Raw genomic sequence first — 12,375 nt, forward strand, 5'->3', positions numbered from 1 at the left:
TTCTTGCCACATTGATCTCTCTTTATCATTATGTAATGCCCTTCTTTGTCTTTTTTTGATCTTTGTTGGTTTAAAGTCTGTTTTATCAGAGACTAGAATTGCAACCTTCTTTTTTTTTTTTTTCTTTTCATTTGCTTGGTAAATCTTCCTCCATCCCTTTATTTTGAGCCTATGTGTGTCTTTGTACACAAGATGAGTCTCCTGAATACAGCACACTGATGGGTTTTGACTCTTTATCCAATTTCCCAGTCTGTGTCTTTCAATTGGGGCATTTAGCCCATTCACTTTTAAGGTTAACATTGTTACATGTGGGCCAGGTGTGGTGACTCATGCCTGCAATCCTAGCACTTTGGGAGGCTGAGGCAGGCTGATCACCTGAGGTCAGGAGTTCGAGACCAGCGTGGCCAACATGGTGAAACCCCATCTCTACTAATAATACAAAAATTAGCCAGGCATGGTGGCAGGCACCTGTAATCCCAGCTACTCAGGAGGCTGAGGCAGGAGAATTGCTTGAACCCAGGAAGTGGAGGTTGCAGTGAACCGAGATCGTGCCATTGCACTTCACCCTGGGGGACAAGAGCAAGACTTTGTTTCAAAAAAAAAAAAAAAATTGTTACGTGTGAATTTGATCTTGTCATTATGATGCTAGCTGGTTATTTTGCCCATTAGTTGATGCAGTTTCTTCACAGTATCGATGGTTTTTACATTTTGGTATGTTTTTGCAGTGGCTGGTACCGGTTTTTCCTTTCCATATTTAGTGCTTCCTCGGGAGCTCTTGTAAGGCAGGCCTGGTGGTGACAAAATCTCTCAGCATTTGCTTGTCTGTGAAAGATTTTATTTCTCCTTCGCTTATGAATCTTAGTTTGGCTGGATATGAAATTCTGGGTTGAAAACTCTTTTCTTTATGAATGTTGAATTTTGGCCTCCACTCTCTTCTGGTTTATAGGGTTTCTGCAGAGAGATCTGCTGTTAGTCTGATGGGCTTCCCTTTGTGGGTAACCCAACCTTTCTCTCTGGCTGCCCTTAACATTTTTTTCTTCATTTCAACCTTGGTGAATCTGATGATTATGTGTCTTGGGGTTGCTCTTCTCGAGGAGCATCTTTGTGATGTTCTCTGTATTTCCTGAATTTCAATGTTGGCCTGTCTTGCTAGGTTAGGGAAGTTCTCCTGGATAATGTCCTGAAGAGTGTTTTCCAACTTGGTTCCATTCACCCCATCACTTTCAGGTACAACAATCAAACGTAGGTTTGGTCTTTTCACATAGTCCCATATTTCTTGGAGGCTTTGTTCATTCCTTTTCATTCTTTTTTTCCCCTCTAATCTTGTCTTCAAGCTTTATTTCATTAAGTTGATCTTCAATCTCTGATACCCTTTCTTCTGCTTGATTGATTTGGCTATTGATACTTGTGTATGCTTCACGAAATTCTTGTGCTGTGTTTTTCAGCTCCATCAGGTCATCTATGTTCTTCTCTAAACTGGTTATTCTAGTTAGCAATTCCTCTAACCTTTTTTCAAGGTTCTTAACTTCCTTCCATTGGGTTAAAATATGTTCCTTTAGCTCGGAGAAGTTTGTTATTACCCACCTTCTGAAGCCTACTTCTATGCATTCATCAAACTCATTCTCCATCCAGTTTTGTTCCCTTGCTGGCGAGGAGTCGTGATCCTTTGAAGAGGAAGAGGCATTCTGGCTTTTGGAATTTTCAGTTTTTTGCACTGGTTGTTCCTCATCTTCATGGATTTATCTACCTTTGGTCTTTGCTGTTGGTGACCTTCAGGTGGTGTTTTTGTGTGGACGTCCTTCTTGTTGATGTTGATGCTATTCCTTTTGGTTTGTTAGTTTGCCTTCTGACAGGCTCCACTGCTGCAGGTGTGCTGGAGTTTGATGAGGTCCACTCCAGACCCTGTTTGCCTGGGTATCACCAGCAAAGGCTCAGAACAGCAAAGATTGCTGCCTGTTCCTTCCTCCAAAAGTTTTGCCCCAGAGGGGCAACCGCCAGATGCTAGCCAGAGGTCTCCTGTATGAGGTGTCTTTGGCCCCTACCGGGAGGTGTCTCCCAGTCAGGAGTTACGGGGGTCAGGGACCCACTTGAAAAGGCAGTCTGTCCCTTAGCAGAGCTCGAATGCTGTGCTGGGAGATCTGGTGCTCTCTTCAGAGCTGGCAGATAGGAATGTTTAAGTTTGCTGAAGCTGCGACCACAGCTGCCCCTTCCCCCAGGTTCTCTGTCCCAGGGAGATGGGAGTTTTACCTATAAGCCCCTGACTGTGGCTGCTGCCTTTCTTTCAGAGATGCCCTGTCCAGAGAGGAAGAACCTAGAGAAGCAGTCTGGCTACAGCAGCTTTGCTGAGCTATGGTGGGATCCGCCCAGTTGGACCTTCCAGGTGGCTTTATTTACACTGTGAGGGGAAAACCTGCCTACTCAAGCCTCAGTAATGGCAGGTGCCCCTCCCCCTACCAAGTTTGGGCATCCCAGGTTGACTTCAGACTGCTGTGCTGGCAGCGAGAATTTCAAGCCAATGGAGCTTAGCTTTCTGGGCTCTGTGGGGGTGGGATCCGCTGGAGCTAGACCACTTGGCTCCCTGGCTTTAGCCCCCTTTTCAGGGTAGTGAATGGTTCTGTCTCACTGGTGTTCCAGGCACCACTGGGGTATGAAAAAAAACTCCTGCAGCTAGCTCAGTGTCTGCCTAAACAGCTGCCCAGTTTTGTACTTGAAATCCAAGGGAATCTTGGTGGTGTAGGCACCCAGGGGAATCTCCTAGTCTGTGCATTGTGAAGACCATGAGAAAAGCATAGTGTCTGGGCCAGAATGCACTGTTCCTCACAGCACAGTCCCTCACAGCTTCCCTTGGCTAAGTGAGGGAGTTCCCCGACCCCTTGCACTTCCTGGGTGAGGTGATGCCCCACCCTGTGTCATTTTGCCCTCCGTGGGCTGCACCCATTGTCTAACCAGTCCCAGTGAGGTGAGCCAGCTACCTCAGTTGGAAATGCAGAAATCACCTGCCTTCTGTGTTGATCTCGCTGGGAACTGCAGACCAGAGTTGTTCCTATTCGGCCATCTTGCCAGCCCTTTACCCCCAAACGTACTCTTCATTTCTTTTGAGACAGAATCTTGCTCTGTCACCCAGGCTGGAGTGTGAGGTGCAATCTTGGCTCACTGCAACCTCTGCCTCCCAGGTTCAAGCAATTCTCATGCCTTAGTCTCCCAAGTAGCTGGGTTTACAGATGCATTTCACCACACCTGGCTAATTTTTTGTATTTTTAGTAGAGACAGGGTTTCACCATGATGGCCAGGCTGGCCTCGAACTCCTGGCCTCAGGTGATCTGCCTGCCTTGGCCTCCCAAAGTGCTGGGATTACAGGTGTGAAGCCACCACACCCAGCCTACTCTTCATTTCTTCTCCTTGTAGCTCCCACACATGTGCAAACAAGTCCCAGGATGCCAAGGGCACTCTATGGGACACTTTGGATATTAAAAGGTCCCCAGTGAAACAGTGACACCTATTGGGCACTGTGCAAGCTTCTATTTGGCAGTAGGTCACAGTTTGAACACTGTGTTCCTTTCAATAATGCCGTATCTTTGCAAAGCTGGGTGTTCAGTGGTTGCTGTGATGAAAAAGCAGGAACCACATACATATTCATGTGAACAGGAAATGAGGGTAGCAGTGCCCTTTTTGATTCTGAGATTTGAGGATCTATGCAGTTCCCATCAGGCATATGCATTCCGTGATTAAATAATTGTGGTTACTTAACATAAAATATTTTTATTCCAATTTATGTGCATATTTTTAAAAACAACTATGAAGTTGTTAATAATAAATATTATTAAAGTGTTTGAAACTAACTACTTAATAAATGGAACTGTGAGGTATTTCTTTTGGCTTAGGAGTGTCAAGGGATGGAGAAAGTTTGGGAACCTTTGCTTGGACAAAACGGAAAAGGATTTTTTTTTAGGTTACTAAAGTAATATGTGTTCATTACAAAAGAATTAGCCAACAAAAATTTGAGGAGAAAATCTTCCATAACCCCATCACTTATAATTAATGTTAAAATTTTCATGTATAGTCTTACATATAATTTAAAAAATCATTTGTGTCTATGTTTTAAGGCTTTTTCTTTTTACTTTCTTGTCAATGAATTTGTCAAATTTCTTTGACAAATTGTAACCTTCTTTTGGCAGAATTGAGAGCAAAAAATTCCTTTCATCCACTTCAAAATCCCTTACAGAAATAAGTAAATGCAGTTGTAGAAGCTGAACAGGTCATTGACCCAAGGTGACTTACCGCAAAGAACTCTAAAGGAATAGGCGCCGGCAATTTCTCTTTAAATCTCTCATTAAACTCCTTGCCACCCAACAGCAAACCAAAAACCATCAGCCCGACGCCTAGGGAACACACGTTGAGGTTTTTAACATTCTGCAACACAGCAACTGTACTCTGTAACACAGTGAACGCTGGATGTTTACATCAGGAAATTGCCCCTGAGAGAGACAGAGACTGTCTAGTGCACTAATTCACATCAGCCATTCCATTGGGTATTTCTAGGTAAAAGTTCTCAGGCTGACATCTCTCTTTGTAGCTTCCACCAATTAGGAAGTATTTTTACCCAGTCTACAACTTTATAGTTGTTACTCTTTTTTTTTTTTAAATAGTTGTTATTCCTTTTTTTTTTTTGTTTGGAGACACAGTCTTGCTCTGCTGCCCAGGCTGGAGTGCAGTGGTATGATCTTGGCTCACTGCAACCTCTGCCTCCCAGGTTCAAGCGATTCTCCTGCCTCAGCCTCCTGAGTAGCTAGGATTATCAGTGCCTGCTGCCATGCCCAGTTAATTTTGTATTTTTAGTAGACACGGGGCTTCAACATGTTGGTCAGGCTGGTCTCGAACTCCTGACCTCAAGTCATCCGCCCGCCTCGGCCTCCCAAAGTGCTGGGATTACAGGTGTGAGCCACTGCACCCAGCCTTATAGTTATTCCTATCAAACACTTATTCTTATCATATGCTGATGTCTCAATGTAATATTATAAAATTCAAAAAAGGAACCCTGAAGCTGAGTCCTGAGCACTTGGAAAGAATTAAGGGTTGATAGCAAAGTACTCCAAAGGTAAATACATAGAAAAGCCTTTAGGAGCTCAAAGAAGGAGAAAGTATTGTTAGCAGGACTTTGAAGTCAAGAGTGCTGATGTCTGGGAAAGGAACCCAGGAGAATTAGAGAAGAAATCCACTTAATTATATCCCAGGGTTACCAACTGGGCACCTCAAATATAGTCAGTTCTCATTTGAAACCCAATAAAGTAGACTTCCTGCTCAGCCCAGGCCATGCACCCTTTCCTATCAATGCCTAGAGTACTCAGCATGTTTATTTCCTTTGTGACAAGGCATTTCGAGAAGTTTCAGAGTAAGAAGTACGGTAACAGCTATTATGGGAGACTAAGAATTTTGTTATTTAAAGAATATTCCTAAAGTCTGATTCCATTTTAACCAGTCAATGACTCAATCTAAATGTCACTTCCTCAAAGTGCCTTTCCTAGACCCCTAATCTCAAGGTCTCCCTATTTAACTTTCAGAGCAGCTGGTACTTCTCCTTCATAGCATGCAACACAAATTGTAATTGATTACACATGTATGCAGTTAAAGGTTTACTATCTTCCCACTGGACTGAAAGTTCTAGAGGGAAAGGCCTGTATCTTTTCAGCTCACAGCTGCATCTTGGCACCCAGTGCCTAGCACATAAATACCTACAAAGACTACAGGCCTCTCTTTCCAAGGATAGCTTTAACAGCATCTCAGAGGTTTTGATATGTAGTACTTCTATCAATTAATTCTAATTATTTCCTAATTCCCTCTTTATTCATGGGTCATTTAGAAATGTTTTTTGGTTTCTAAATATGTGGGAGTTTCAAAGCTATGTTTAGTTTCTGATTTTTAATTATATTGCACTGTGTGAAAAAACATTGAATTTTTAGAATTGGTGATCAGTTTCACATGATCAATTTCAACATGATCATTTAGTACCATTGTTCCTTAAGTGCTTGCAAATAATTTATATTTTCTCTGAGTTTGGTAAGAGGTCTACGTAACTAAAAGATTTATGTTAGTTAAATCTTTTACAGCCTTATTTTTTTGCCGGTTTGAATTAGCAGTTGGTTTTTTTTTGAGATGGAGTCTCACTCTGTCGCCCAGGATGGAGTGCACTGGCACGATCTCGTCTCACTACAAGCTCCGCCTCCTAGGTTCATGCCATTCTCCTGCCTCAGCCTCCTGAATAGCTGGGACCATAGGCGCCTGCCATAACACCAGCAAATTTTTTTGTATTTATGGTAGTGATGGGGTTTCACCGTGTTAGCCAGGATGGTCTTGAGCTCCTGACCTCGTGATCTGCCCATCTCAGCCTCCCAAAGTGCTGGGATTACAGGCGTGAGCCACGCACCCAGCCTGAATTAGCAGTTTTTGAGAGAGAGAGATGTTCTCCCCTCATGCCTTTAAATTATTTGTTAGTTTCCAAAAAGACCATGATTTGGTTGTAAGAAAAAGCTCTCTCTTCACCTAATTAGAGTGATGGTGCAGTCACCAAATAAAGACCTAGCAAAAAATTCCTTGTGAAGTGGGCAGTATCACATATTAATAATAGAGATTTTAAGGTTTAGTCCTCTTTGTAACACTCTTTTCAGAAAACCTTAGAATAAATGAATTTTTCCTTTTTTATGGAAATTACTGGAGAAAAAGAAAAATGAGTCTTGAAAGTAAAGAGAGATACAGAAGAGAAGTGGGGGAAATAAAGAGGAAAAAACAAGTACCAGAACGTCAGGGAGTTGCTTACTTACATACACCACTGAAAAGATTCCACTGTACCGCTTTGTTTTAACTCCAAACAGATATTTTAACATGGAGGTGAAGACATGCACAGCTGCTGCAGTGGTAAACCCTCGGACCAGAGGCTCTGTGAGATATATGGCCACAAATCCAAACCTACAGACACCTAGGCAAAACTATTTTTTTTTTATGACAAAGAAACAAATGAATCACATGATAGGTCAGGAAGTTAAGACCCACAGCAAATATACAAGTTCTTTCTTGACCATTTTCTTTTTTTTTTTTTTGAGATGGAGTCTCGCTGTGTCACCCAGGCAGTGACATGGTCTCGGCTCACTGCAACCTCCGCCTCCCGGGTTCAAGTGATTCTCCTGCCTCAGGCTCCTGAGTAGCTGGGACTACAGGTGCATGCCACCACACCCAGCTAATTTTTCTATTTTTAGTAGAGACGGGGTTTCACTATGTTGGCCAGGCTGGTCTTGAACTCCTGACCTTGTGATCCACCTGCCTCAGCCTCCCAAAGTGCTGGGATTAAAGGTGTGAGCCACTGCGCCCAGCCTCTGGACCATTTTCTAACACTGCAAACTTGTACATGAAGTGGGTAAGTAGCTAACAAATCAATCACTGGTTACACAGAAAACAGTGGAAGGTCTGGAGTGGCTTGGTGCCCCACAGTGCACTGGCCACACTAATGCCTTCCCTGTCTCTCATGGAGCTGGGGGCATGCTTCATCATGTAGACTAAAGTGCATGATCATGATCATTGGCTGTTCCCTCCAAGCAGAGAGGAATATCCTCTCCCAGCACTAATCAATCCTGCTGTGTCAAACTTGTCTTGCTTTTGGGATCTTTAAAGCATCCACCTGAAGCTTGCTTGCTGGTCACTCATAGTTGTGAATAAGGCATGCAGTTGGTCTGCAGTTACTCCCGAAGCTTTGGGGTTTATCTGGCAGATGCCGCCCACAGTGTAGGAAGACCAGCTAAGAGCTCTCAGTAGATACTTGTTAGATTAACAAATAAGACAGTCCATTTCCCCATCTTTGAGCCTTACCTGAATGATTCCTGAAAGTAAGGTCACAGACATGGCGACTTTCACTCTCAAGGCATCTCTGGCCTCTGTGCCATTGGTTGCATTTACTCCTCCTGGAATGACTATATCATCTGGTACTAATCGAACAGCCACACCACCAATCATCAGGCTAATAACAGCAAAAGGACCTGAAATAATGAAGCATGAAGATCCCTGTTCAGGGTTCAAGGACACTATCTAATTCAGAGTATTTGATAGAGTTTTTGCCAGTACACCAAGAGACAAAGTTGAGGTCAAGAAGTCAAGCTTGAAAGAAGACTATGCTCCCTTCTTTAGTGTCCTGCCTCTGGTGTGTGAGTAACCATGTGTGTGTGCATGCAGACTGTATTTTCCAAAAATAGACATAGCAATATCTTCCATCCACCTACTCTTCTTGACATTTCCCCATCAAGAGGTGGAGTCTAATTTCTCCTTGAATCTGGGTTGACTTTGACTTGTTAGTAAACAAAACAATGCAGCAGAAGTGAAGCTGTGTGACTTCCGAGGCTTGGTAATAAAAGGGCTGCAACTTCCACCTTCTGCTGAAGCCGAGTCACCATGTGTAAGAAAGCTCCAACTAGGCCAAGTGGAGAATTCCTGGCACTGCATGGAGAAAGGAAGGCAGGGAAGAGGGAAGGGAGGGGGGAAAAGGGAGAGAGGAAGAATTACCCAGACCAGTCCTTCCCAAGTCCTGACCTGCAGGCACTATGGAAGATACAAACACGATTGTTGTTGTAAAGCTGCTACATTTTGAGGGTATTTGTTACCAAACAGTAGATATCTGGAAAGTGTGTGTGTGCTAGGTGGTAGCCTTATGCAATACCAGGACTATTATGAAATCCATATGCTTCTGATAAAGTGAAAATATGTACAATTCAGAGCCCCAAATATGACAAAAATGAAATATGTGAATAGCGATTAGGAACTTGAAGTACTACCATTAGTATAAAAATAAAAACCAGATGCTGGCAAATTACATTATGAAATGAAGCATTTATCTCATTTCACAGATTTCAACAATTGCCCTTTTACACAAGAAAATTGTCTTTTTTATTATTCCAAGATTATAAGAAAGTTGTAAGTTCTAGAAATCTTGGGAGGCGTGTAGTTTTTTTTTTTTTTGAGATGGAGTCTTGTTCTGTTGCCCAGGCTGGAGTGCAGCGGTGCAATCTCAGCTCACTGCAACCTCCGCCTCCCGGGCTGAAGCAATTCTCCTGCCTCAGCCTCCCAAGCATCTGGGATTACAGGCACCCGTCACCAAGCCTGGCTAATTTTTATATTTTTACAAAGAGATGGGGTTTCACCATGTTGGTCTGGCTGGTCTCAAACTTCTGACCTCAGGCAATCTGCCCGCCTCGGCCTCCTAGAGTGCAGGGATTACAGGGGTGAGCCACCACGCCTGGCCGAGTGTAGGTTTTTAAAGCACCTGTCGTGTATGCAGTAACAAAAGTTGTTATAAAGATAATTTTTAATAACGACCATGCTATTTCTTTGGCACATTGCAAAGGCTGGAAATACACAAGGGAAGGTAGTAGAATATCAAGTATAAGCTTTTACCTATTGATATGTGTCTGGAGGTTCCAAAAAAACAATACATGATAACGGGATAAAATGAAGAGTACAGGCCAAATATTGGAGGCACAGCTGCCAGCATTGCAAACGCTAAGCCTGTGGGATTAAAAACCGAACAGAAATGGGAGATCATTAGAAGACAGAGGGGTTACATGTGTTTTTCTCTTGGTTCTTTATTTCTGATGAACGAGTGAAGCCCATCTTAATTTAAGCTGCAACCTACCCTACCCCAATCCTGCACATCATCTTACCTTGGTGCTGATAGAGTCCAGGATGAGAAAGTTTCCATTGTCATCTCCTTTTTGCCAGTGGGTGATTTTTTTTTTTTTCTGCTTTATTCTTTCACAAATTAGATAAAAGCAGAAAAAAGTCTTATCTTAGTGGGTGCCATTGTAATTTGGTGTTGATGCACAAATGCGAGCTCTTTCTCCAATGGGGTGATTTTGTGGGTTCTCTGGAGACCCCTTTGCAATGAAGGACTCCCAGTTACTATACCCTAACTATGTAATGCTCCTTCCTCCTGACTCTTAGATATCCTCCCTCCAACTCTTATCAGAAGGTATGGCTTTCCAGGTAATTTCGGCTAGCGTATGCTCATCCTGTAGGCAGTCTTCTTGGGCAGGTACCTATCAAATGAGCCAAGCCTCGTTACCTTCCAGGATGCTCAGTTATCCAATGGGAAAGCTTGGCATTTAACTCCCAAGAAACTTTGGAAGTGCAGGTCACACCCTCTGGAGGATTCTTTCCCTCACTCTGCTGTCCTAGGAAGTTCACATCATCCTTGACACATTTTTTTTTTTTTAATAGACTTTTTAGAGCAGTTTAGGTTCACAGCAAAGTGAGCAAAAGATAGAGGTTTTCCATATATCCCCTGCCCTTATGTATGCACAGCCTCCCCCACTATCAACATCCCCCTCCAGAGTGGCACATCTGTTACGAGTAATGAACCCACACTGACCTATCATTATCACCCAAAGTCCACAGTTTACATTAGGTTTACTCTTGGTGTGGTACAGTCTATGCAAATGTACAATGACAGGTAGCCACCATGATAGTATGATATAAAGTAGTTTCACTGGTTAGAAATTCTCTGTGGCCTATTCATCCTTCCCTCCCCCCGTCCCCTGGAAACTAATGATCTTTTTACGGTCTTTTCAAAGACAGTCTTGCTCTGTCACCCAGGCTGGTGTGCGGGGGCATGTTCACGGCTCACTGCAGCCACAACCTCCCAGCCTCAAGCAATCCTCCCACCTCAGCCTCCCTAGTAGTTGAGACTACAGGTGTGCACCATCACACTTGGCTAATTTCTGTAGAGACAGAGTTTCCCCATGTTTTCCAGGCTGGTCTTGAACTCCTAGGCTCAGGCAATGTGCCCACCTCAGCCTCCCAAAGTGCTGGGATTACAGGCATGAGTCACTGTGCCTGGCCAGTTTGGCCTTCTTTAGAATGTCGTTCAATTGGGATCATACAGTATTAAGCTATATCAGGTTGACTTCTTTCACGAAGTAATATGCTTTTCAGTTTCCTTTATGTCTTTTCATGGCTTGATAGCTCATTCCTTTTTAACATTGAATATTTCATTGTTTGGATGTACCACAGTTTAACCATTTATCTACTGAAGTCCATCTTGATTGCTTCCAAGGTTTGGCAATTATGAATAAAGCTGCTATAAACATCCACATGCAGGTTCACTTGAAAGTTTTTTAAAAACTTTATTTTTTAGAGCAGCCGGACGTTTTCATGCAAGATTTAGGCAGCAGTCTCCACAAACTCCAGGGGGTGCTGCTCAGTGCTCTGAGTAGCTTTCTTGCAGTCCTTCCTTACTTGACTGCAGGTGAAGGGGAAATGGATAGGGTTTTAACCTCTCCCTGGAAAATTCTCATTCCAAGTCAGTCTTCTCGTTCCCTCATATATTCTGTTAAAAGTGACACACTCAAGAGAGCCTGGGTCATTCATTCATAGTTCAGGATAGATTGACTGGCATCCCTCTTCCAAATGTATAGGCAATAAGCACTTTTTGTTCTCAGCTTTGGGGGCTCAGCCAAATTTCTGGGACAACTAAAAAACTCATTTAATGCATTGTTACGCTGTGGAGGAGACAGCTTTAGCAAAAGAAGAGTTGGGAAAGCATCCTAACTTCATGTATAATAACACAGTCACTTGAATGTTGTTGAAAAAATTTATTTCTAGCAAAGAAATGCATGCATACGATTTAAAAAGCCAAGCAGCAAAGGCTCTCTGGAAAAGCCAGCTCTTTTCTGCTTACCCCTCTTCCTCCAGGTTTTGCTCCTCAGAGCCAAAGACTTCCAACTCCTGTAGCTGTTTTTCTCTATTTACCTCCATTTTCCTAAATCAGCATTCTCAAAGGAGAGCGCTCCCCCACCCCCACTTCTGGCAGGAGACATTTAGGGATGTCTGGAGACATTTTTGATTATGATGATGGGGGAGGGGGTGGGAGTATTACTGGCATCTAGTGGGTGAAGGCCAGGGGTACTGCTAAACACTCTACACTGCACAAGACAGCCCCCCCAAAACAAACAAGTAAATGGCATGAGGTTGAGAAACACTATTCTAAATATGTTTGTATCATGATTTCTCAATTTATCCATTTTAGATGCAAACTTAATTTTCCATTATGTTTACCTTTTCAGCTTTTCATTATGTGACTTTTTTTCTTTCTAGTTTGAGATCCTCTATTGATTCCTGGTATTCTATATTTTACTATGGTGTGCCTTGTTTTATTTTTCATTTATTCTGCCCGGTATTTTATGATTCCTCTCAGTCTGAAAACACATGTATTTCAGTCCTGGGGATTACTCTTTGATCATTTCTTCCTTCCGTTTACTCTCTTTCTGGAAGTCCTATTAGATGTATGATGGGACATCAGGCTTGATCCTCTGGTCTTCTTACGTTTTCTCTCTTACTGTCTTT

At 42.9% G+C, this 12,375-nt stretch overlaps 1 protein-coding gene across 3 annotated transcripts in view; it reads right to left on the reverse strand.

Moving 5' to 3' along the window:
- Positions 1–12,375, reverse strand: part of SLC26A5 (solute carrier family 26 member 5) — an 85,660-nt gene that overhangs the window by 48,153 nt on the left and 25,132 nt on the right. For all 3 annotated transcript variants that reach the window (XR_002726471.3, XM_023192555.3, XM_023192554.3), the window contains exons 5-8: positions 9,430–9,540; positions 7,855–8,021; positions 6,816–6,980; positions 4,279–4,431 (exon numbers count right to left, since the gene is read on the reverse strand). Coding sequence is in view for 2 of the 3 variants with exons in the window: in XM_023192555.3 (XP_023048323.2) it covers positions 4,279–4,431; positions 6,816–6,980; positions 7,855–8,021; positions 9,430–9,540 (596 nt within the window). In the remaining variant the exon portion in view is untranslated. The remainder of the gene's footprint in view (positions 1–4,278; positions 4,432–6,815; positions 6,981–7,854; positions 8,022–9,429; positions 9,541–12,375) is intronic.

Source organism: Piliocolobus tephrosceles, chromosome 8 (assembly GCF_002776525.5).
Source record: "Piliocolobus tephrosceles isolate RC106 chromosome 8, ASM277652v3, whole genome shotgun sequence".
Lineage (NCBI taxonomy): Eukaryota > Metazoa > Chordata > Mammalia > Primates > Cercopithecidae > Piliocolobus > Piliocolobus tephrosceles.